General features: G+C 41.3%; 1 protein-coding gene across 1 annotated transcript in view; it reads left to right on the top strand.

The window, feature by feature from the left end:
- LOC132368134 (probable ATP-dependent RNA helicase DDX60) overlaps positions 1-25,954 on the top strand; it is an 83,460-nt gene that overhangs the window by 22,548 nt on the left and 34,958 nt on the right. The window contains exons 11-22 of the mRNA XM_059926712.1: positions 1,012-1,117; positions 1,569-1,684; positions 3,287-3,447; positions 7,203-7,455; positions 9,322-9,488; positions 10,032-10,190; positions 11,591-11,740; positions 14,348-14,467; positions 16,185-16,280; positions 19,736-19,851; positions 20,688-20,830; positions 20,930-21,039. Coding sequence (XP_059782695.1) covers positions 1,012-1,117; positions 1,569-1,684; positions 3,287-3,447; positions 7,203-7,455; positions 9,322-9,488; positions 10,032-10,190; positions 11,591-11,740; positions 14,348-14,467; positions 16,185-16,280; positions 19,736-19,851; positions 20,688-20,830; positions 20,930-21,039 — 1,697 coding nt within the window. The remainder of the gene's footprint in view (positions 1-1,011; positions 1,118-1,568; positions 1,685-3,286; positions 3,448-7,202; positions 7,456-9,321; positions 9,489-10,031; positions 10,191-11,590; positions 11,741-14,347; positions 14,468-16,184; positions 16,281-19,735; positions 19,852-20,687; positions 20,831-20,929; positions 21,040-25,954) is intronic.

Here is a 25,954-nt window from a genome sequence, read left to right as displayed (position 1 = left end):
ATTATGTCAGGATGAGTTCCACCAGACAAAGACGCTTGAGAGCAAGGAGTTTATTGGTCCCAGGAAGATCCAGTAAGGGAGTGCTTAGGTAATACCAGGAAGAAAACACAGTCAGTGCAGGGCGTGTTAATGAGTAGGTTTCCACGTGGGCAACTACAGGTAAATTTTACTGGTAATCCTAGAACTGTGTGCAAACCACTTTGGAGATGTCTTACCCAAAGAGCAAGGTAGCTGGGGTATTTACCTTGTGACTTTTGTCAAGTCTCGGGGGGCATGAAATCCTTAGGACTCTGGCTGCACCCAAGGCTGTAAGAAGAAAGTGCTCAGGGAGAGCTGTAGGGACTCATAGGAAGGTTTCAGGCAAACGCAGGAACAGTGAACGTCAAGGAAATAACGAGCAGAGCGATTGCAGCTCACATAGAATTATGAACCAGACACTGGATAAAGGGGCATTTGTTAGCCAGCTATTGTATATACGATCAATATGTGACGTGTGATATCCATCTATCATATGTAGGTGTACATGGGCATAACATCAAGGAGGATGTAAGAGAAGACTAATGATATCACGTAATTTCATTGACATCTGTATTTTCCCCCCACTTTTTTATTTTATAAAAGTATATATGTAAGAGATTTCTGAGTGAGACTTCCATATTTAAATTCCTTGTCTCATAATAGGAACTAAGAAAAGGAACAAATGTTTGAAATAGGAAACATAGGTGTTTTTCTGTCTGTCAGTGTATCTGTTCATCCATCCATCCATCCGTCTATCTATCCTTCTATCTACCTACCTACATGCCTAAATGCTGCCTATTTCTTTATATTCTGCTGTGTTCCAGAATGTTTTAATGTGGAAAATGGCTTTATGGGAAGGCTGGAATTGATTAATGTAAATAAATAAGATCAATGAAACATGATGTTGTTTTAAATGTGAAATTTTAGAAAATGATGTGTAACATTGCTGTATGAAAGTTTCACATTTGACCTTGTCTTACTACTTTTTTACAGATACCTCCAAGGAAAAGATGGCTAATTTGGGTTTTATTCCAGTGTCATGTCAGGTGGTTGATAAGTTTGCTGGGGACATTTTGAAAGATTTGCCTTTCCTAACGAGGTATGGGGGCCACTGGGCGGAATGGATGAATTACTCATTAAAGCTTTTACAAAGTTCGACAGATTATTTATAAAGAGGTTATATTAGATGTAACGTGTGTTTGTAACACATAATGAGTTTAGTTTCAAATTTACCAATGTCTTGTGATCATAACTAGCTTAAAAATCAACATAGTTTTAACCTAAGAGTAAAATCATTCCAGCTGTGTGTTTGTAATTAATGAATGAGTGGATGAATATTTGTTGATGTCGATGGCACGAGATATGGGGTGGATTCTGGGTTCTGAAGCCCCAATAAACTGCTCTTTGGATTCTACCACCCACATTATATCTCGGAAAGAGGAAAGGTGGCTATGATTTTTTAAAAAAATTATTAAAAAATGAGATCTATGCTGTGCTATATTTGGAGGCATGCAATTTAAAATGTGCCTATATTTCTTTTCATCTCATAGCGATGATCCTATTGTAACTTCACTGGTCAAGCAGAAAGAATTTGATGAGCTCGTGCACTGGCATTCCCACAAACCCCTTAGTGATCATTATGACAGGACAAAGGGTCACTTTGATGGTGAGTCCTGCGATTCTGGTGAAATACCTTAAAATCTATTTCACTCTCTGCCTTGTATGTTACAATGAAAAAATTTTCTATTTCTTGAATAACAATAATGTACAAGATATGTAGATATATGTCAGTAAAGAGGGTGAGGAAAGAGCCCCACTTTGCTGACCGTCACATGTACACGGGCACACAGCTGTCTTAGGAACAAGTGCACAGAGGTGGCATTTGTCCCACAAAAGTTAGAAGCTGCTTTAAGCTAAGACAGTTTATGGTTTAAGACATCTGTGTGCTCCTTGATGGCAGAAATATTGAGGCTACAGGCTTTCAAGCAGTTGCAGCTGCTTTCACATCACCCATAACAAGGGCAGCAGTTTACCCACCTTCACGCTCAGGATGGAGGCCGTGGCACCACTGAGAGCAAGTCAGCCGAGACTGACTTAGGGACCCTTCTCCCCGGCTCATCCCTTGTCTTCTTTTGTCTACCCCATGCTCACCCCCACCCTTCTTCCAGTGGACAGAACTTACCTTCAGAAGAATCTAAGAGTGGACCTAGTAAGCATGTTCCCACGAAACACTTCCCAGCCTGCTGTTATAAACAACTACTAATATCCTGAAAAATACAAGGGAGTTTTTAGATTAATCATTAACATCCTTCGGAGCTGTTTGATTTACATATGTAGATACAGGTTTAGAAAAATCAGCCTGCTTAACCAGTCCCTTGAAGTGAGTGCTGTAGTTTTCTCTGGGGATGGGAGTAAGTCAGACTTTGAGTGTTGGGATTTCCTATGTCATTGGATTTTTCCACAGTGAGTCTTTCTGAGCTGCCAAGTTCTTGGCTCTGTGGCCATGGTCTGGAGTAAGGATTTTTCTGTCAAGTGATACAAGAAGCCATGATACCCTAGATGGATATCTTCCTGATTTGGCCTTGACCTTCCCCCTTCTTTTTTTTTTTTCTTTAAATTTATTTATATTTTTGGCTGCGTTGGGTCTTAGTTGCTGTGCGCGGGCTTTCTCTAGTTGCGGCGAGCGGGGGCTACTCTTCATTGTGGTGCACGGGCTTCTCACTGCGGTGGCTTCTCTTGTTGCAGAGCGCGGGCTTCAGTAGCTGTGGCACGTGGACTCAGTAGTTGTGGCTCACGGGCTCTAGAGCACAGGCTCAGTAGTTGTGGTGCACGGGCTTAGTTGCTCCACGGCATGTGGGATCTTCCCAGACCAGGGCTCGAACCCATGTCCCCTGCATTGGCAGTGGATTCTCAACCACTGCACCACTAGGGAAGCCCTACCTTCCCCCTTCTTAACTTCATTCACAGGGCACAGAACAGAAGTAATGCCCAGAATCTGTCATTCTTTGTAGCATCCTGATATTTGCTTTAAGAAGTGTACAGTGAAAGGGTGTTTTGTCGCTTGCATCCTTCAAATAAAGTAAGGAATCATTCTGTGGACAAGAGATAGTGTGATTTAAGATTCCTTCTTTAACAAAAGTCATCAGCCTAAGTTACTGTTCCAAACTAAAAAGAAAAGTGCACGTGTGTGTGGGATGGTGTGAAGGATTAGTGAGAACGCTGTTGAAAATATGTAGTAGTGTTGCATTTTAAGTCTTTTCTTTTCCAGAAAAACCTAGACATCCTCTTCATCTTAGATATTTGCAAATGTATCATCGTTTTCAACGATTTTATGGGGAGTCATTAGAATCAGTCTCTTCAAAATTTGTTGTAACTCAAGCTATCAAGCCAAAGAAGAATTTCTGTGAACCCAAGAGCAAAAAGATACAGGTAGGTTATATTCATTCTATCAAATTTTTTTTTACTTTTCATTGTCCTTCTTTATTGTTATTTGTTCAATCCCTTTGATAGTTGCTTTCCATGCTACGTTTTTAGAAAAGTAAAGGGATGGGAAAGATACTCCATGCAAACGGAAACCAAAAGAAAGCAGGGGTAGCTATACTTATACCTTAGAAAATAGACTTTAATACAAAGACTGTAATAAGGGAGGTAGAAGGTCATTATATAATGATAAAGGTGAAAACCTGAAAGCTTTTTCTCTAAGTTCAGGAACAAGACAAGGATGCCCAGTCTCACCACTTGTATTCAACATAGTGTCGGAAGCTTTAGCCAGAGCAGTTAGGCAAGTAAAAGAAATAAAAGGCATCCACACTGGAAAGGAAGAAGTAACACTGCCTGTTTGCAGATGACATTATATTATATAAAAACCCCACCAAAAAACTGTTAGAACTAATAAATGAATTCAGTAAAGTCACAGGATACAAAATCAATACACAAAAATCTGTTGTGTTTCTATACACTAATGATGAACTATCAGAAGCAGAAATTAAGAAAACAATCCCAATTACAATTGCATCAAAGAGAATAAAATACCTAGGAATAAATTTAACCAAGGAGGTTACAGTACGTTGAAAACTACAAGACAGTGATGAAAGAAATTGAAGAGGATACAAATAAATGGAAAGATATTCTGTGCTCATGGATTGGAAGAAAGAGTATTGTTAAAATGTCTTTACTGCCCAGTGCAATCTATAGATTTAATGCAATCCCTATCAAAATTCCAATGGCGTTTTCCACAGAAATAGAACAAACAATCCTAAAATTTGTATGGAGCCATAAAACACCCTGAATAGCCAAAACAATCTTCAGGAAAAAGAACAAATCTACAGGCATCACACTCCCTGATATCAAGCTATATTACAAAGTTATAGTAATCAAAACAGTATGGTATTGGCATAAAAACAGGTACATGGGTCAATGGAACAGAATAGAGAGCCCAGAAATAAACTCAAGCATATATGGTCAATTAATTTATGACAAAGGAGGTAAGAATATACAATGGAGAAAAGACAGCCTCTTCAATAAATGCTGTTGGGAAACCTGGACAGCTACATGCAAAAGAATGAGGCTTGGAACCCTATCTTATACTATACACAAGAATTAACTCAAAATGGATCAAAGACTTCATGACCTGAAACTGTAAAAGTCCTAGAAGAAAGCATAAGCCGTAAGCTCCTTAACATTGGTCTTGGTGATGATTTTTTGGATTTGACACCAAAGGCAAAGATAACAAAAGCAAAAATAGACAAGTGAGACTATCAAACTAAGAAGATTCTTCACAGCAGAGGAAACCATCAAAAAAATGAAAAGGCAACTAACTACAGAATGGGAGAAAATATTTGCAAATCATATATCTGATAAGGGGTTAATATCTAAAATATACAAAAAACTCATACAACTCAATAGCAAAAAATAGAAGAATCTGATTAAAAAGTGGGCAGAGTAACTAAATGGATATTTTTCCAAAGAAGACATGCAGATGGCTAACAGGCACATGAGAAGATGCTCAACATCACTAATCATAGGGGAAATCAAATCAAAACCACAATGAGATATCGCCTCACACCTGTCAGAATGGCCATCATCAAAAGGGCAAGAAACAACAAGTGTTGGCCAGGATGTGGAGAAAACGGAGCCCTTGTGCACTGTTGGTGAGAATGTAAATTGGTGCAGCCACTATGGAAAATAGTATATTTCCTCCAAATATTAAAAATAAAACTACTATATAGTCCTGCATTTCCATTTCTGGTATTTATCCCAGAAAAGAAAACAGGATGTAGAAGAGATCTCTGCACTCCCGTGTTCATTACAGCATTATTCACAGCAGCCAAGATACGGAAACAATGTAAGCGTCCAACAAGGGATGAATGGATAAAGAAGATGTGGTCTATATATATATATATTGGAATATTATTCAGTTATAAGGAGGAAATTCTGCCATTTGTGACAGCGTGGTTGAACCTACAGGTGCTAAGTGATGTAGGTCAGACAGAGAAGGCAGATACTGCGTGGTGTAACTTACACGTGGAATCCAAAAGAAAAAAAAGGTCAAACTCATAGAAAAAGAGAGGAGAAACATGGTGACTAGAGTGGATAACCCTACATCATATCATTGAATTTGCTAAGAGAGTAGATTTTAAATATTCTCACCTCCCCTCCTCCCCAAAAAGATAAATATGTGAGTTGATGATGGGTTAATTAACTCAGTGGGGAGAACCCTTCCACAGTGTACATGTATATCAAGCCACCATGATGTACACTTTCAATATCCTACAATTTTTCAGTTATGCCTAAAGTTAAAAAAATATTTGAGCAGACATGAGGACTTTTGCTTTAATAGTCAACAAGCAGCCACCTCAGGCCCAGCTTGGTGGTCTTTGTTTTTCTCCTCGTGGCGACAACCTCCTTTTTATTTTCACAGCCAATTTTATCTTTAGTGAGACCATCCAATTACAACGATTCCTTTTTTATTTACTGAAAAGCTTCTTTTATATAGTTATTTTTTTTTTCGAGAGAGGTTATAAAATAGAAAGTTGGCAAAAATTCTAATTACCTAGTGTAAGGTATAAAGACTGAAAAAAATTTCATTTTTTTTAATCCTCTACATTATTGGAAATTAAATAAATTATCTCGTGGAGATTAAACAACCTCAGCACCGTGTAAATGTGCTCTTCCAGTAACACTTCAAGCTAAAACAAACACATTGTACCTGGCAAAGAGCCAGGGCTTGTTCTTGTCCTATTGAGACAGAACCATGCCGAGTTATCCCAGGACAGTACATTTGGGAAGTTGAAACATTGGAGAAACATTGGAGAAACTCCACTGATTCAAATTAAATACTGAGAAAGTGATGGCAATGAAAATTGACTTCATTAAAGGCAAAGTTTAGATGTGAGTTTCATGACTAAGCAGAATAACGGAAGGTTTGTCAGTGTTCTCTTACGGATACAACAGTTCTCTAATTTTCTTTGCACGTTAATAGGTCAAGTAGGTAAAAGTGTAGTAGAAGTGGGTCTATGTTGTGTGTAAGTTGGTTGGAAATGCTTGTCTAGACAGAGCAAACCGGTTTATTTATGATGTTCCTTCCCACCTGCCCCTTCCTCATTCACCCATAAGAGGATGAACTTGTGCTGTGCTTGGGACACACCAACAACTATGGCACATTCCTGTCTCATGACAAGGAAAATCACAACTGCATTGCGTGTGATGAGCATTTGATAGAGAGACGCCCCGGCAGGGGAGGAATATGTACTCAGGCTGGGAGAGTTGAGCAAGGCTTTGTGGAAGAAATTTCTAGAAGCGCAAGTTGCGGTAGGGAGGTGACCATGGGGGATGGAAGAGGAAAACCAATTCCCGAGAGATCAGGAGACAGAAAAACCAGGGTCCTGGTGTTTCTGATTGTATTACATTTACTCTTCAATTTATAACCTACACCACTTAGAAATCTAGAAAAATTATCTGCACAGAGGCTTTATAGTCATTAAATTGGATTGTCCAAAGATTTCAATTCACAGAGGCTTCAATGTTAAGAAACAGACACTAAAATGAAAATTGTGCCTTGTCAAGAACGGGATGACATTCAAAATAATCAATATACACTTAAAACTATTGTCTCATTCATGCCATGCCATCTTGGACTATTTCCAACTTGTTTTATGACATGTATCCTTCTTTTTTTTGGGCAGGAGACCAAGGCTGAAAAAATTACTAGAGAGAATAAGGAGAGGCTATTTGCCAAGGAAGAACAAAAAGAAGAGAAAAAATGGAATGTTCTGTCCTTTTCTATTGAGGAGGAAATGAAAGAGAATTTAAACTCTGGAATAAAGAACCTAGAAGATTTTTTGAAATCATGTAAAAGTAGCTCAGTGAAATTTCGAGTTGAAATGGTGGGGATTACTGCCTGCTTGAGAGCATGGAAAGAACATTGCCGTGGTGAAGGTATGTGGCTGTGAGTTCTTGTTGATTTGTTTGTTTGAATACATTGGAGAAGAATAAAAATCTAATGATGATAGCTGTTATTTATTAACTGGAAGTTTGTGTTAGAAGGCTTAGAGAAGCCTTAGATGCATTATCTGATTTTGTCCTTGGAGAATTCCTCTAAGTACTATTACCTCTATTTTATCAATGAGCAATGAAGTCTCAAAGGGGGCCCCAAAAGCAAAGATACAGCACATTCATAAGCAAATTCAAATCAATTCCTTATCACTTACATGTGGGATCTAAAATATGACACTAATGAACTTACCTACGAAACAGAAACAGACATGCAGACATAGAGATCAGACTTGTGGTTGCCAAGGAGAGGGGGAGGGAAGGATTGGGAGTTTGGGATTAGCAGATGCAAACTAGTATATATAGGATGGATAAACAACAAGGTCCTATTGTAGAGCACAGGAAACTACTGGAAAAGAATATGAAAAAGAATGTATATGTATAACTGAATCACTTTGCTGTACAGCAGAAATTCACACAACAATGTAAATCAACTACATTCCAATAAAAAAATTCAAATCAATTCCCAGTCAAAGTTTACAAACAGCCACTTAGAGAGTTGTGGGCATCGTTAAGGGGACCCACAGATGGCGAGGTCCCAGGGAGAGTCTGTCCTTCATCTCTGAGATCTGAAGTGCGAACATTTTCTTTCTGGGCAAAACTCGGACCGTGTTTGCCTGGCATGCTGAATTCTTCCAGAAGTTGTTGTGGTTTCCGTGTGCTCTACTTTACAACTGCTACAATAGATAGTAGAAAAGGAAAGAAGAGGCAGGAAGAGGCAGGTAAGGGAGAAGCATGGCTGGGTAGAGACGTGTAAGTTGATGGCAGGTGACATGATGAGGGACCAGTATGCCTCCAAACTGACAGTCCTTCCGAGTACACCTCATTGACCTGTCTGTCTTAGTCGTCTCCACACTTGAATCCGTTGAACACGGGGTCACTGGGGGTTCTTCTCCCCCCCACCCCGTCATTCTACAAACTTCAGTCTGCCCCTGCAACGACAGACTTCCCTGAGGATTTCATCCCTGTGAGAAGCGTAAGATTTGGCCTCTGTGGGTCTCTCTAATTAAGATGTTGTGTCAGGATTTGCAGTTGGCCTGAGAGAGATCAGGATTAACAGTGGCTTAAATTTCTTTTGTAGCCTTTATAGCATCAGTATGTGTTTGGTAATATTTGTTAAATAGATAAAATGTAGGTTGATTGGAGGAAAGGGCGAATCAAAACTGCCCTAACATGTGAAGTATGAAAAGACCAGCCGTGAGGAGGTCTAGAAAGGATGTATGTGACTGGAAAGAAATGGACGGGGATTAGCAACGTTTGGATCTGGCAGGTGTAACAGACTGATTGAATTTGAAGGCTCCAGTGATTACACCAGATACTTATCTCTGGTCACCATTAGGATTCAATAAATGTTGCCAAGTTTTTAACCAGATATTTAAACTCATCTGGACATTTTTCTTTGAACATAGTAGAGAAGGCATGAAAATAATAGTTGGGAAAGATTTGTATTCCTTAGAACTTAGACCAACTTGGGCTTTAGTGATCTTATTTCTATCATGAGCTACAAGATGTTTCTTTTTTTCCCCAACACTTACAGAGCTACATCTCAGTTTTCCACAGAGATGTTGGAATGTGTTTAGTTGCATTTTCATTTTATTGAGTTTTCTGTATTCCAAAACCTCCATTAATGCTAAGTAAGACAATGAATTTAATTGGGTCAGGTTGATAGCCTGAGTGACTAATCTTGGACAATCAAACATTTATTATTTTTGATGGCCTTTATAACAGTTTTGCTGTTTATTCTTTACCAAGGTGAAACCACAAAAGATTTAAGTATAGCTGTTCAAATGATGAAAAGGATCTACTCCGTGATGGAAAAATACCCAGAACTTTTGCAAGAGGCAGATCGGCAACTCATAGCCAGATGCCTTAGCTATTTAGGATTTGAGGAGCTGGCAAGTTCTTTGCATCCAACGCAGGTAATGTTTTCAGAATAGCTCCATTCTACTAGAGTAATTATTAGGTGTACCTCAACTGTCTTGTAAACACAATTACCTGGGTTTTTTTTTTTACTGAAAATATTTACTCCAAGTTCATAATCATTGTTAGTAATCCAGCTCCCCCAACTTGAAGTAACCTAGAATTAGAAAATTTTACAAAAGCTTCTCTGATCAAAAATGCCAGATAGTCTCTGTAGACCCTTAAAACTAATCCTGTGTTTAATTCTAGCAAAACATTTAAAAACTATTTTGCGACTGTTCAGTTGTCTTGATATCAGATGGTAGCTCAAGTGCCCTGATGCATATCTGAAAATCTTGATGTCTGCTATTTACTCTTAGTTAAGATAATGATTTAGGTGATAAGAGGTTTCTTCAATAAATATTGCAAAATTTGAAAGGTGGTAAAATGCTTTTCTCGTAAAAATTAGTTTTCAGTTGTTTTATTTAAAAAAATATTTTTAATCATTTAAAGGATGTTGTAATTTAAAATCACTTTCAAAGTGGACTTGTAAACTCCTATAGGTCACAGGAAATGACATAAAGGAGAAGAAAAAGAACAAATACTCAGTTGGCATTGGGCCAGCTCGGTTTCTGCTGCAGTACATGGGCCACTATTTGGTACGAGATGAGAGGAAAGATCCAGACCCCAGAGTCCAGGACTTTATTCCTGACACCTGGCAGGTAATGACTGGATGAAACAAACATTTTTGTATTTTATTATTAAATCTGATCTCAGGAGCGTCTCATGATTCCACACAGCACATTTGGCATGAAATTCTTAATGTTGAGTCATCTCATTTAAAATTGTCATGGGGAATGTCAAATGTAGACTTTTTCCCATTTAAAGAAAGTGAATTTTTCATATCATCCATTTTTCATAAATAGACCATTTTCTTGGAGGTACTCTGATGGATTCACATGTATATATTTGAAGTTCTGTCTGTGTCATCCGACTGTATCATTATGGACCATCCTCCAAGGCTTCCCTGTGTCTGTAGGATATCCTATGTAAATATAGAAATGTGACAGAGAAATTCAAGGAGTTTAAACAGTAGAGACAGTTGTTCAGATATTTACAGCCTGTACCCGTGACCATAGTAGCTACTTTTCTATAAATAAATGTAAAATTAATATTGATGGCTATAAAATTAGGAATAAAAGGGTGCGTTTCTGCATTGATTCAACCTTATAAAATTGCCTCGAACCTTATCAGTTAAACATGTTTACCTATGAAAATGCCATTTCAGAGGCTCAGTCTAATAGGTGGTCTTATCAGAAGCTGACTTTATTCTCCTTGTCTTGATGATGCTGGAGCACCTCAGAAACTCCCCGCCTGCTGTTCAGGAGCAGGGGGGCCAGGTCCTTCCTTCCTGAAGTGCAGAACACGAAGCAGCTAAGGGCCCTCCAGGTATCTACGCCCCCCTCCACTGCACTTCTTCTGATGTCGCCTTTGCTCTGAGGTGTGGCCCAGAGCGGACCTGGATTCAGAGAGTGTGCAGGATGGGGCTTTGGGGGGCTTTTCCATCTTCTGCCCATCACACAGGCTAATGATCCTCTGACCAGTCCTCATTTTGATGAATAAAAGCATAGGCTAAAGGGATGAGAGTCTGTTTTAACGAAGGTCCCACATGCCCTCCAAAGTAGGGGCTGGCATCCTTCTATTTAGAAAGTACAAGATAAGTAGTAAAATGATTAATCATTGATTTTTTTTTTTTCTGTTCAGCTACTTTTTCACCCTTACAAAAATGCATACTCTTAGATCTTCATTTCTCAGAGCCGTTGTGCACTTAGTCAATGACAAGTAATCAGAAAGAATATCTACCCCAGGACAAGATAGTTTGTTCAGACCCACTCTCCGTCTTTCACACACAAACCCACCTCCAGACGCTCTAAAGCACTGTAATTCTCTCTTCTGGGAGAGGCCGTGAGTTCTTCACAAGTTCCCGTGTATCTTTTGGTGTGTTTTCAACTCGCAACCACTCCTTTGCGGCTCAGAGAATTATGCTGGAAGTGTCTTAAGGTATTAGTTTTGCTAACATGCTTCTCGTGGTGCTGACACACCGGTGCTCTGAACCCTGCAGCGAGAGCTCTTGGACGTCGTAGACAAGAATGAGTCTGCGGTCATAGTGGCCCCCACGTCCTCAGGGAAGACCTACGCCTCCTACTACTGCATGGAGAAGGTGCTACGGGAGAGTGACAATGGGGTGGTCGTGTACGTGGCCCCCACCAAGGTACGTCCCGAGGCTGGGGGTGTCATTCAAGTGACTTGAATTTTCTCTTTCACTCCCGAACCTCCTCTTTTAGTTTAATGCACGTGGTCATGTGGTAGATCTAGCTCTCTTTATTTTTTTTCCCAATTTATTTTTTTCCACTTTTATTGAGATAAAATGGACATGTAACCTGTTAGTTTCATGTGTACAACATAATGGTCAGTATTTGTATGTATTGTTAAATGATCACCGCCATAATTCTAGTGAACATGAATCATGAATCACCTCATATAGTTATACATTTTTTTTTCCTTGTGATGAGAACTTTTAAGATCTACTCTCTTAGAAACTGTCAGGTACACAATACCGTATTGTTAACTATAGTCACTGTTACATCCCTGGACTTATTTATCTTATAACTGGAAGTTTGTACCTTTTGACCCCCTTCACCCGTTCTCCCCGCCCTTAGCCCCACCCTAGCCAACCACCAGCCTGTTCTGTTTCCATGTGTCTCACTTTATTTTCTAACCTGCATTTTCTCCTTCCAGTCTGAGAGGCCGAAGTAATACTTCCCTTAGAGCACTGTGAGGCAGAGGTCTGGTCCTGTGATCTTGTCATTCAGGTTTTTGCTTGAACTGAGAGAAGCACCCCGACTTTGTTGGGCAACGTTGAGTCTTTAGGAACCCCGCGTTGCCTCTGCCCTTGACGGGATGCATCCTGTCTGCTCTTGGGCGTCAGTGCCTGATGTGTTTCTCATGCCAGGTGGTTTTGCCATATTTCTTTTATGGCTAGAACCACCTAATGCCAAACTTAAATACAGAAAGTATGATCTTTGTCATTTAGGAGAAAGGCTGATTTACAGGAAGTATAAGTTTGCATATCCTCACTTACAACCCCTTATTTTTAATGCGATTACTCTTAAGAAAGGCAGATTTACTTGGGATAACTTTGATTCTACAGATTAAAATGAGATCTCACTGCATTTTAGTTTCCAGGAAAATGTGGCGTTGAGTGACTCGGGCTCAGGCTCAGAACCAGATTGAGCAACATGATTAGTTGAAATTAGCACTTTAGTTTTGATTGTAGCTTTTTCGTTTTTCATGGTTACGAAAGCAGTAAGTGTTCATAGCAGGAAATTAATAAAATATATCAAGAAAAATTAAGCTTACTGGAGGTGGAATTGGTAATTCAACACAATACATATTCCTCTTCTAAAAGTTTTAGAACCCAAAGGTTTTAGAAGCCAAATTACTCTTCTAAAAGTTTAAATCCATTTTTATTCCCTCTGACAGTATGTGGCAGTATATGTATCCTCTTATTTTCTTCCAACATTCCTATGATCTTTCAACATGTGTTGCCGTACTGCTAGGCGAGAACTTCCATCTCGTGATAAACCTGCACTGCTGTGACCACGGATTGGGGAGCCTTCCCGTATGATGTCTGGGCAGCGATATGTCTTTAGTCATGAACTACTTGTTCAGGAAATCTGCCCATTTTCTTCTTCTTGTAGTGGAAGGGGATTGACTTTTTATTGATTGGCCAGAAGTTTGTATAATAAGTATATTATGTTTTCTCTGTAAAGTATAACCAGTATACTTTTGTCATTTGATCTTTTTGCTATATTGCGGTTATATTAATGATATTTTGTTAATATCTTTGTGTAGTCAGATCTATCAGTATTTCCGTTTAGTGTTTCCGAGTGTGCTCAAATATATGAAAATATGTGAAAATGTCCACTTTCTAGTATCTTTTTTTTAAAGCTTTTTTTTTTTTAAATTTTTATTTATTTATATTTATTTTTGGCTGTGTTGGGTCTTCGTTTCTGTGCGAGGGCTTTCTCTAGTTGCGGCGAGCGGGAGCCACTCTTCATCGCGGTGCGCGGGCCTCTCACTGTCGTGGCCTCTCTGGTTGCGGAGCACAAGCTCCAGACGCGCAGGCTCAGTAATATGTGGCTCACGGGCCTAGTTGCTCTAGCGGCATGTGGGATCTTCCCAGACCAGGGCTCGAACCCGTGTCCCCTGCATCGGCAGGCAGACTCTCAACCGCTGCGCCACCAGGAAAGCCCACTTTCTAGTATCTTTATGCTTATGTTTTAAAGTTTACATTTTCATCTAGGTGAGACTTTTTTGGGCCTAGAGTGTGAAATACAGAGATGTGTATGGGTTTGCGCACTCTCAGATGCCGCTAGCCACCGCCTGCCTAGTCCGGGGTGTGGGGCCCCTGTACACTCGCAGGTTGAGGTCTGGGGACGCCCCCAATACGAGACCCACACGCGCACCCCGGTTGCCCTCCTTGGCCGTTCTGCGTAGACTCACGGTTTCTTTCTAAGCCTTGGTCGCCCAGGGATCAGCTGTTTGTTTGTCATGTGTGGGGAGCATTTCCTGCTTTTTCCCTCTGATGAAGCCGCTTTTTCCCATTTTACCTTGGGTCGAGGTTATAAGTGAGGTTCACGTGCAGTCACAGAGCTCAAAGACAGCCCGTGGGTTAGGCAGATGGTAGGAGAAAGGGGTGATGAAGGTTCCTGCGCTCCCAGCAGTACGTATTTTTAGACAGTGCCTGTCGTTCTCTCTCTGAGGTTTCCCCTGTACTTTATTATGTGATTAATGGATATTTTTCCCTGTCAATCAGGCCCTTGTCAATCAAGTGGCAGCAACTGTTGAGAATCGTTTTAACAAAAATCTGCCAAACGGTGAAAGTCTGTGTGGTGTTTTTACACGGGACTACCGTCATGAGGCTCTCAACTCTCAGGTAGGACATACACTGATTAACGCATTTGTTATCGAATTATATGATAGTACTTAGAAGTCTCTTTCAGTAGAAATGCAATATCTTGACAAGGGCCTGTAGAAGGAATTTTCTTGAATTTATAAAAGATGAAGTGGCTTTAGAGAAAATTTAACAGTGTTATATTCCAGAGAGTAAGAAATGGAGCTCATCTTTCTCAAGGACACTTACCTTTTGATTTCAGATTTCAGTTATAGTTCGTGGCATCATCTTGGTTTATAAGTGGATCGAAAATGATCTGAAGAACCCCATTTTATAAAAATTGACAACCTGATTTCCATTCAGAATAACTGTTTCTTGACCTTTCTTTTTTTTTTTTTTTTTTTTTAAACATCTTTATTGGAGTATAATTGCTTTAAAATGGTGTGTTAGTTTCTGTTTTATAACAAAGTGAATCAGTTATACATATACATATGTTCCCATATCTCTTCCCTCTTGCATATCCCTCCCTCCCACCCTCCCTATCCCACCCCTCTAGGTGGTCACAAAGCACTGAGCTGATCTCCCTGTGCTATGCGGCTGCTTCCCACTAGCTATCTATTTTACATTTGGTAGTGTATATATGTCCATGACACTCTCTCACCCTGTCACATCTCACCCCTCCCCCTCCCCATATCCTCAAGTCCATTCTCTAGTAGGTCTGTGTCTTTATTCCTGTCTTGCCACTAGGTTCTTCATGACCTTTTTTTTTTTTTTTTTTCCTTAGATTCCATATATATGTGTTAGCATACTGTATTTGTTTTTCTCTTTCTGACTTCACTCTGTATGACTGATTCTAACTCCATCCACCTCATTACAAATACCTCCATTTCATTTCTTTTTATGGCTGAGTAATATTCCATTGTATATATGTGCCACATCTTCTTTATCCATTCATCCGATGATGGACACTTAGGTTGCTTCCATGTCTTGACCTTTCTTGATGGGAAGGATACTCATCATAATTTCAGAATGTTGTATTTATGGATGGACTTCATGGTGTTAAGTAAATCAGACAGTTTCCCTCCTTATTAAACTCACTGGAAACAGTTACAGCTAAACTGAAAGTGAAAACGTGACTATAGCACATTGCATGGTAGGTGTGAGATGTGACACCCACATCGCCATTTGTAAGAGCACCGCTGCCCAGGGGTGGGGCGTGAGGTCCGACAGAGGCCGGCTGTCGCCCCCGTGCTGCCCCACCTTCGGCACCCTGGGACTGAGCAGGGCTGGGGCAGAGACATTGGCCATTTCGGCTGCGTGTGGAGTAGGAGTGACAGCTGCCACGCGCTCCAGAGTCCAAGCCAGGTGGGCCAAAGCGTCACCAGGTGTGTTCTGAAGTTCACCTTCTTCCTCTGCCCCATCCTCTCCCAACTTCCATAGTTGTTCATTTTTAATAAACGGTTTTCAACCTAAACTGAACCTGGGGGTCAGATTTTGAAGGAATAAACCTGCGACAATGAACTCTTCCTATTGTTATTACCGTGAATGCTCATAAATAAGAATTTAAACTTCAAATCTGATATCTTACCATTTTGACCTATAAAAATTGCAGTTTCACAAGGTTCAAACGAATGTATCATATTCTAGTTAATCAGCAGGTCCATTCAGGAGTTTTAACTCTCTCTTTCATATTCTTAGAACTACATCTGGGTGTAGCAAGTGCTCAAAGTGTTTGTTTGCACAATGTTCTTGTTTTTAGGTACTTATCACAGTGCCAGCCTGCTTTGAAATTCTGCTGCTAGCTCCACATCGCCAGGCGTGGGTGAAGAGGATCAGATACGTTATATTTGATGAGGTAGGTTTGGTATTATTTCTCTGGGTTGAGTTCCTGGTTGCATAAGCGCCACGCTGAAGACATTTGCTGCTTCGGGGCGTTCATCGTCTGCGTGGAGTTTCGGTTGTGGAGGACACTGGCTTTCCCCTGTGAATCACACCAGTCTTTGGGCTCCGTTTTCCTGTTCTGGCTCAGGACAGGGTATCTGTGTCTGCGGACCTCTGGATGGCAGAGGAACTGTCTTTGGTGACCACCGTTTCAGAGGAGCAGAACTCACCACCAGGGCATATGTTTTCCTGGACAGAGATTCCAAAAATCTGATCTTTGATCTCCAAAGCAAAGAGTTTGGAGCTATAACAATGATGTCAATTATGTACAGTATCTTGCCAGTCATGGTCCCAGCAGGAAACAGATGACACACGCAAAATGGAAGAATTCAAGAAGAGCTTTTTGCAAAGGTGTGTGGGCGGGGAACTGTGCCGTTAGTGCAGTAGCCCAGGGCGAGGAGCCCCTCAGCCTAAAGGGACAAGGCAAAGATATGGTCACTGAGACCCACAGGGAGATTCTGAGTGTGGTGACCGCTTTGCGAAGGGCAGCTGCCTTAGCCGAGGAGCACACCTGGCTCAGGGTGGCCTGCCAGGAAGGCAGCCAATGGCACAAAGACCTCACCCTCATTCCCTTCAGGTCTCTTGCCCAGGCTCTCCTTTGGCCAAAGCCAATGGAACCAGAGAGCATTGGAGCTCTTTTGAAGTAGCCTCTGTGGGTCAGTTTCCCTGGGCAGAGAGAGCAGGATGGAAAATAATGGACATTTATAGAGCAAATGAAGGATATTGAGAGAGTTTTTACAGCAGAATTAAGAATATTTATTCAAAGAGACTTAAAGCATTATAAAAGAATTCTTTTGCTCCAAAGCGTTTTCAGTTTAAAGGGGAAAATGATGATAAGCCTGTATTTCACTTCATTTTTTCCTGTTGTAAGCTTGAAGCTACCAAGCAAGCTGTGCTTTTGATTGGTTTGAATCTGACTTACTGTGTTTTTTTTTTTGCTCATTCTGTATATGCTACATCTTGAAGGCCTTGAATATTCATATTGAAAAAAAAATCCAACAGCTTTGTCTTTGCAATCTAGAACTTTGAAATGTACTCTAATCTCAAAGCTTTGAAATGCTGTGACGTGGGGCACCTCAGCTTCCCCAATTTTATGTCAGGGTAAAGTTGACGGGCTTTGGAGACTGATGTCTATTCTGGCAGAACCAAGGAAGTGTGTTATCTGTAGGAAGCCTAAGGTCACCACTCAGCGGACTGGTGTATTATCTGACTAGGGCAAAGCCAAATGGGCAGGGGAAGTTCTTTCTTTTTTTAAATTGTCTGGCTCTGATAGTAAGTTCTTTCCAGTTGATTGCCAGGTGTCATAGTTTAATCTGTTTAAAGGAGACCACATTTGAGAATCCTCCCTAAATCTAGTTCCATTTGCTTTATTTGGTCAAAGGACATTCATTAATTCAGCAAATATATAAGGAGTGTCTCCACAATGCCAGACACTGTTGGTGCTGGGAATGCCCAGGGTAAGTCACAGAATCATTGGAAAAAAGGGGGTAGACAGCTACGCCTTCCCATGATGCTGGCAGCCCGCATCGGTGTGTACGGTGACGAGGTGGATCAGTGTGACCCCACTGTGGTGATGGCAGGGAGACAGCAGGGGGACGGCTCCGCAGTGGCTGCTCAGAAAGTCTTCCAATGGGGCGACGTTGAGCCGAACTCTGCAAGTTCAAAAGAGGTAAGAGCAGAAGGGACATATATGTGGAAGCTCTGGGGTAGGAAAGTTGTGGTCAAGGAACAAAGCAAAGTTCAGGGTGTCTGGAGAAAAGTGAGGGCAGGATGGGAGAGAGGCTTGAATGAAGCTGGAGAGGCAGGTGGGGGGCAGTTACCCCCAGCACAACATGTACGCCCTGTTCAGGAGTTTATATTTTGTTCCACATGCAATGGGAAGATATTGAAGAAATGTAATTGTGGACGTGGCCTGATGGAATTCATCCTTGAGACCTATCTGTTGGCTGTGATGTGAAGAATTCAGGGGGTGGCCTGGGGAGCTAGGAGGGTGGCCAGGAGGGTATTGTGGTTGACTTGGGGGCCGTGGACATGGACAAAATGCTTAGATCTGAAAGACATTTTGGAAAGTAAGATAAAGAGGAATTATTGATGGATTGGTTATGGGAATTAAAAGAATTTGTGGGCTTCCCTGGTGGCGCAGTGGTTGAGAATCTGCCTGCCAATGCAGGGGACATGGGTTCAAGCCCTGGTCTGGGAAGATCCCACATGCCACGGAGCGATTAGGGCCGTGAGCCACAGTTGCTGAGCCTGTGCGTCTGGAGCCTGTGCTTCGCAACAAGAGAGGCCACGATAGTGAGAGGCCTGCGCACCGCGATGAAGAGTGGCCCCCACTTGCCGCAACTAGAGAAAGCCCTCGCACAGAAACGAAGACCCAACACAACAGCCATAAATAAATAAATTAAAAAAAAATGTTAAAGGCCCAATAATCAAGATAAATAATATTAAAAAAAAAAAAGAATTTGTGTTAAAGATTTTCCATTGCCTGAATTTGCCAATATTTATGTAAACTTGGCATGGTTGATTAAAGGTAATTGGAGACCATGTATGATGATTCAAGTTTCCCTGTCTGATTTTCATTTGCTGATTTTAAATCAACTGAAAAATTATTTAATTTATTTAAACTAAACTAAAACAAACAAAAGCAGTTCACCCGTTTCTCCCATGCCCACCTGTTGCAAATACCTATTTGTTCTCTATGTCTTTGAGCTTGTTTTTTGGTGTGTGTGTGTTTTTTTTAAGATTTCACATGTGAGATCATTATTTGTCTTTTTATGTCTGATTTATTGATTTATTTCACTTAGCATAATGCCCTTGAGGTCCTTCCAATGTTGTCACAAATGGGAAGATTTCATTCTTTTTTATGGCTGAATAATATTCCATTCTGTATATACATACCACAATTTCTTTATCCACTCATCCTTCAGTGGACACTTAGATTGCTTCATATCTTGGCTGTTATACATAGTGCTGCAATTAACACGGGGCTGCTTGTATCTTTTTGTATTCTTTGGATAAATACCCCGAAGTGGAATTGCTGGATCATATGGTAGCTCTATTTTTAGTTTTTTGAGGAACCTCCATACTGTTTTCCACAGTGGCTGCACCAATTTACATTCCCACCAACCGTGCACAAGCGTTCTTTTTTCTCCACATTCTTGCCAACACTTGTTATTTGTGTTCTTTTTGATGGTGGCCATTCTGACAAGATACGAGTGATATCTCATGTGGTTTCGATTTTCATTTCCTGTTGACTGGTGATGTTGAGCATCTTTTCATGTGCCTGTTGGCCATCTGTTTGTTTTCTTTGGAAAAATATCTTTTCAGACCTTCTGCTCATTTTTAATGGAGAATTTTTGTCTTTAATAGGTCCACTGTCTTGGTGGAGAAATTGGAGCAGAAGTCTGGGAGCATCTCCTTGTCATGATCCGCTGTCCGTTCCTGGCCCTTTCTGCTACCATCAGCAACCCGGAGCATCTCACTGAGTAGGCATTAGCTTCTAGTCCGGATAGAATGCTTATCTATTTTGAATGTTTGAATGTCATGCTTTCTATCTGGGTTCTGGAGAGTTTCATAACTTTCTGGTGAATTTATTACCTTATCTCTGGATATTCAAGGAACAGAGTCACCCCTCCTGGCAGGTGCTGAGCAAGGCCACACTCTATAAAGGAAAATCAAGGGTTCTCCCAGCTGGATCTGCGGTTGACTAGGAGATTTCCCCCGTATCTCAAAAAAGGTTCACCAGAAGTTATCGATTTATGTTTCTTTTTCTTTGTCCTTTACCAAGAAATAAAATTAAAATGGTATAATGACATGCTCTGCCATGGACCTTGAGATTTCTTATGTTGTCCCACTTTGTAGATGTTTAGAAAGATAGTGAAGCCTTATTAGTTGAAAATCCCATATTATTTATTCACTGGGCTAGATTTTTGCCCACTAACAACAACAATTAGAGCAAAGACTCCTATTTGCCAGGTGCTATTCTAAGTGCTTTGCATATGTTAATTTATTTTAAATGGCCAACAACCCTTATGATTTATTATTTTCATTACTACTGTTAGATAGTCTTTTCCATACTGCTATTATTATTTCCATTTTAAATGTGGAAAATGAGTCCCAGAGAGATTTTGTGATCCAACCAAGAGCTTCAGCCCATGGTAAGGAGGCTGGGATTCCATCTTAGGTCATCTGGCTCCAGGGCCTATTCCCTTAAGTAATTTTTAAGGCACATAAAATTTTCTTTATTTAAAATACTTTAAAATCCTTTCACAGGAAGTGGTTCCATGTTCTGCCTAAATAATATGTAATTTTAATTTTTAAGGTGGCTACAATCCGTAAAACGGTACTGGCAACAAACAGAGAGTATGATGGAAAAAAATATTGCTTCTTCAAGAAGTGCCGGCTGCCGCGCCAGTTCTCACCAAGACTACTTACTGATGAAGCAGTCGTATAAAGTGAGACTTGGTATGTTTGACATGTTCATAGGAATCTTATCTTTTCCTTTCAAGTTATTCCAGCCATTGTGTGTTCATTCATTTGGAAATCCTTGCTCTTCATTTCCAGTGCTCTATGCAGAGAGATACAATGATTTAGAGAAGCACATATGTTCAGTAAACAATCATGACATTTCCTTTGACCATTTTCACCCATGCGCTGCGCTGACCACGGACCATGTGAGTGATGCTTCCGCCATGTTTGTTCTGAGCCTCATTGGTGGTTTGTATCATATTGCAAAGCTGCCTGGGCGACACTCATCAGAATTACAGAATCGATGCTCTGTAACAGATATTGAACCTGAGTTTTAAGAGTAACAAGAATAGCTTCATGGTTTTCATCTGCTCCTCAGTGGTGCCTACATCTGCAAAGCTTAAGAATGACTGAACATCTGAACCTGAAGTTTTTTGGGGTCGATTTTCTTTATTCTTTGCCCATTTTCCTTCTTCTCAGCACCTGTGTCCCATCTGTCCACCTTCAAGGACACTAACACTTCTCTTAATGCAGCTACAGCTGTGTGTGGACAGTACCTTGTACGTGTGAGAATCTGATTGCTGTGAATTAGGTCAAACAAGGAAAAGACGCTTTTCACTAACATAGCAATCACAACATGACTTTTTGGTAGTGAATCAGTAAGGTGGAGGTCTTAAGGGGACCTCATTTGGCGCACTGGGGTTTGAGTGGGGGAAGATTTCTTAATTTTTCTTGCATATTATTTTTCCTTTTTCCTTCTATTCTCAGGAATGGCCCATTAAAGCTCTGGTTGCCACTCAAAGTGATAATTAAGCAATAGTTTGCCTTCCTTCCAAGACTGGATAAGTTAAATATACTCTAAATTCTGTTGTCAGATGAGCCTTCTAAATGGACAATTTTTAAGGCACATGGAGTTTTCTTTATTTAAAATATTTGATGTCACAGGGAGTAGTTCCATGTTCTGCCTAAATAATCATCTGGATCAGAAAGCTAATTTAGATAAATAATTAGTAAGGATAATTCTGATCCTGCCGAGCCTCTGATGGCTTTTCTTTGGAACCGGCAAAAGGCACAGCTCCTTAGCTAGGCTTCCCAGGTCTTCTAGGAACTGGCCCCAAGTCCTTTCTGTTCATCCACTTGGTGGATTTTACCTGGAAGCCCTCATGATTTATATATAAACTGGAGTGTTTCAGCACAGATGCAAAGGGCCTGTTTTCCAGACTCTGTTCATCTTTGATGATCCTTGTAATGGGAAACCTCTTCAGAATCCTCTGTGACTTCCTTAGCTGGATGGAATCTTCTCTCCATAGCACCTTGTCTATATTTTTCTTGTATGACAACAGTTATGGTCAGCTTGCTGCTGAAGTTCTTTACATGCTTGTCTTCTTACTAGACTTAAGTCCTTGAAGACAAATTTTGTGTCCTTGTAGTTTGTAACTAACTGCTATGTATATAAAATTAAAATGTACATGACACAAATATAGCCAACCCAAATGGAGCACTTACTTTGGGTTCTAGGAATTTTACGTATTTTGTCTCTTTTAACCATCACAACAATTTTAGGATACGTGCTGTATTGATATTCCCATTTGGCAAGTGAGGAAGGTGGGGCAGAGAAAACTTGTACCACTGAGGAAGGAGTGGGGCTGGGATGCAGTCTCAGATAGATCGATTCCAGAGCCTGCAGTCTTATCACTGTATTCTGAACAATCTGGTGGACAAATGCCTGGGTGAGGGAGTGAGTGAGAATCACTTTATAGCCTTTGGGCTGTGATGCAGTAGCTTCTAAAAGCAACAGAATGAATCCTAGCGATGGTAATTTTCCAACAGGATTTTATTATGGAACTTCCTCTTTTGTGTGGCAGTGGCTCTATCTACACTCTAAAGAAAACTAAAATGTGGACAAAATTCCTGTGACCTAACTCACATCCCCAAACTAGAATAGTGATGATAACCCACAAATTGATAACAAGACTCCTTTCTCTTTCTCTCCTTTTCTCTTCTCTTTCCACGTTATTTCCTGGCGTTTTTAAGTAGCGTAGTATTTTCGCAGTCATTTGTTGTGTTAAGATGGTTCAGGGCAGGTTGTCTTTTTTTTTTTTTTTTTTTTTTTACATTTATTTATTTATTTTTGGCTGTGTTGGGTCTTTGTTTCTGCGCGAGGGCTTTCTCTAGTTGCGGCGAGCGGGGGCCACTCTTCATCATGGTGCGCGGGCCTCTCACTGTCGCGGCCTCTCTTGTTGCGGAGCACAGGCTCCAGACGTGCAGGCTCAGTAGTTGTGGCTCACGGGCCTAGTTGCTCCGCGGCATGTGGCATCTTCCCAGACCAGGGCTCGAACCCGTGTCCCCTGCATTGGCAGGCAGATTCTCAACCACTGCGCCACCAGGGAAGCCCAGGTTGTCTTTAAACAGCAGTGAGCACGGTGGTTGGGAGAACTTGGCGAGGCGGGCATTGTGGTCCAAGTGCCTTTCCTGTATCTCAGTACCTATTAATGGAATAACTGTGAAGCTGCTCCCGCTCCCCTAACCCCATGTGACCTCTGCAAAGGTCACGCTGCTGCATGAGTCTCCTTCAGGCTCCCGGACGTTGGCAATAGGAATGGGGCTTGGATAGTGTTAAATATGTATTTTGGCAGCTGTGTGTATGGGATGTTTCCTAAAGCATCAGTGATAAAAAGCAAGTCGGCCTTTCTGAACAAGGAGATGCTTCCTGATCTTGTGTAGTAGACTTCAGATTGATGTGCGAGAGCAGGTGGCGTGGAAAAGCGTAACGAGCTGTGGCAACGTAAAGAGAAGAGCCGTCCCCCTTGGGCGTCCGCTCTGTAGCTCTGTCACAGGGGTGGTTCCAGAAGGGAGGGGGGCAAGATGAGTGAGGTGAGGGAGTGCCCACCTTCACATGAGGCTCGTTTCTGGCGGAGTGGAGAGTTGTCCGGCCCCCCAGGGACAGCTGCAGGCTGCCGGGGGTGGGGTGGGATGGCGGTGTCAGCCCCAGCAAGTGTGGGAGGAGCTGAGCCACTGGTCTTTTTCGCCTGCACGTGGAGCAGTGCTTCTGTCACCTGCGAGGTTGGGGACGATGTGATTTGCCCAAACAACGTCGTGGGTAATGCTGTGTGTTCATAAATGAAGGAGGGTGTGAATCTGTGACCTTTTATGTCTCTTCCTTTTACACCTGGGCTGGCTCAGTTTTTTACCAGCTCGTAAGTTATCGTATAGTGAAGACCAACTGAAGGGAATGCCCAGCTTTTAGCCACGGAGTTGTGAAATTGATTAAAAACATTAAGACCTGTAGGTTGGTCATTCATCAGTCACAGCGACAGTTGAGGCATCGATCACATGCCAGGCAGTTTACTAGGCCTATGCCACGTATTACGTAACTTAATTCTGACAACAAACCCGTGGCAAAGGCAGAATTGCCCTCCATGGTAGAAATAAGGACACGCAGGCTTTTTTAAAAGCTTAAAAGCCCTAAGAAATCATAAGCATTCTCGTGACCAAAACAGAAGATTTGTGTCTTAAAAATTATGATAGTTCTTGGATTTATTTTATTTTATTTAGGCTAAATAAGTTGCCACTTTTAAGTAGTAATAATAAGAGAAGAAAATGCTAACATTCCAAAATAACATATTCATGTACTATTTGGCAGAATGTAGTTTTTTTCTGTTTGTTTAGTTCAGTGCTCAGACTGAGATGCTAAACAGTGACTCCAGGAAATCACCTGCATCCTATAGATTTTTACAAGCCTTATTCAGAGCCTGGTTGATTATTTTAATTGAAATATGTTTGACATAAAACCTTGTGTAAGTTTAAGGGGTGCAGCATGTTGATTTGATACATTTATTTTGCAGTGTGTCTGCCACCTGTGTCAAGTCTGAGTCCTCATCCCTTCCTTTTTTTTTTTTAAACATTTTTTACTTTTTATTATTTTTAAAAATTTATTTATTTATTTTTGGCTGTGTTGAGTCTTCGTTGATGCGCGCAGGCTTTCTATAGTTACGGCGAGCGTGGGCTACTGTTCGTTGCGGTGTGCAGGCTTCTCATTGCGGTGGCTTCTCTTGTTGCGGAGCATGGGCTCTAGGCGCGCGGGCTCAGTAGTTGTGGTGCACGGGCTCAGTAGTTGTGGCTCGCGGGCTCTAGAGCGCAGGCTCAGTAGTTGTGGTGCACGGGCTCAGTAGTTGTGGTTCGCGGGCTCTAGAGCTCAGGCTCAGTAGTTGTGGCTCACGGGCTCAGTAGTTGTGGTGCACGGGCTCAGTAGTTGTGGTTCGCGGGCTCTAGAGCACAGGCTCAGTAGTTGTGGCTCACGGGCTCAGTAGTTGTGGTGCACGGGCTCAGTAGTTGTGTCTCGCGGGCTCTAGAGCTCAGGCTCAGTAGTTGTGGCGCACGGGCTTAGTTGCTCCGCGGTATGTGTCATCTTCTCGGAACAGGGATAGAACCCGTGGCCCCTGCATTGGCAGGGGGATTCTTAAGCACTGAGCCACCAGGGAAGCCCCTCATCCCTTTTTTGTGGTGGGACAATTAAGATCTAGTCTCTTAGCATGTTTGGTGTTCATAATACAGCTTCGTTTTCTGTAATCACCATACTGGGCATTAGCTCTTCAAGACTTATTTATCTACTAGTTTAAAAAGTTTAAAAAAACCTGTACTGATGTATTTATCTTGTTTGCTTTTAGCACAGTCTGTAAGGTGGCAGGACAGATATTTTGATCCTATATTGTAAATGAGGAACTAGCATTTAGAGGTAGAATTAGAACTAGATCTTCTGATTCAAACTTGATTGCACTTTCCATCCTACCAAACAATTTTTTTCAGCTGTATTGTTTGGGGTGGCTTTTTTTAGCCCAGAACTTCCAAACCTGAGTTTCATAACTTAGTAGCTGTTTACTAAAACAAGTTCCCTATTGTCAAATAACTTTGGAGAAATCTGGATACTGTAGCCCCTTCTTGGAGATTTAACGTTTCCAGTGAGAACCCCTGAGGAAGCCTATTCCTAGAATAAAACCCCGCCCCCGTCCCCAAAACCTGCCAGTGTCTCAGGGATCATAGTTTCACAGGCAGTGGATTCGTAGCAACAGTGGTTGAATCCAGTAGCATTTACTGCAGGACAAGCTTTTGGAGAACAGGAAT

Source organism: Balaenoptera ricei, chromosome 6, assembly GCF_028023285.1.
Source record: "Balaenoptera ricei isolate mBalRic1 chromosome 6, mBalRic1.hap2, whole genome shotgun sequence".
Classification (NCBI taxonomy): Eukaryota; Metazoa; Chordata; class Mammalia; order Artiodactyla; family Balaenopteridae; genus Balaenoptera; species Balaenoptera ricei.
The sequence above is the reverse complement of the archived record's forward strand: the minus strand, read 5'-3'. Positions and strand labels throughout refer to the sequence as shown.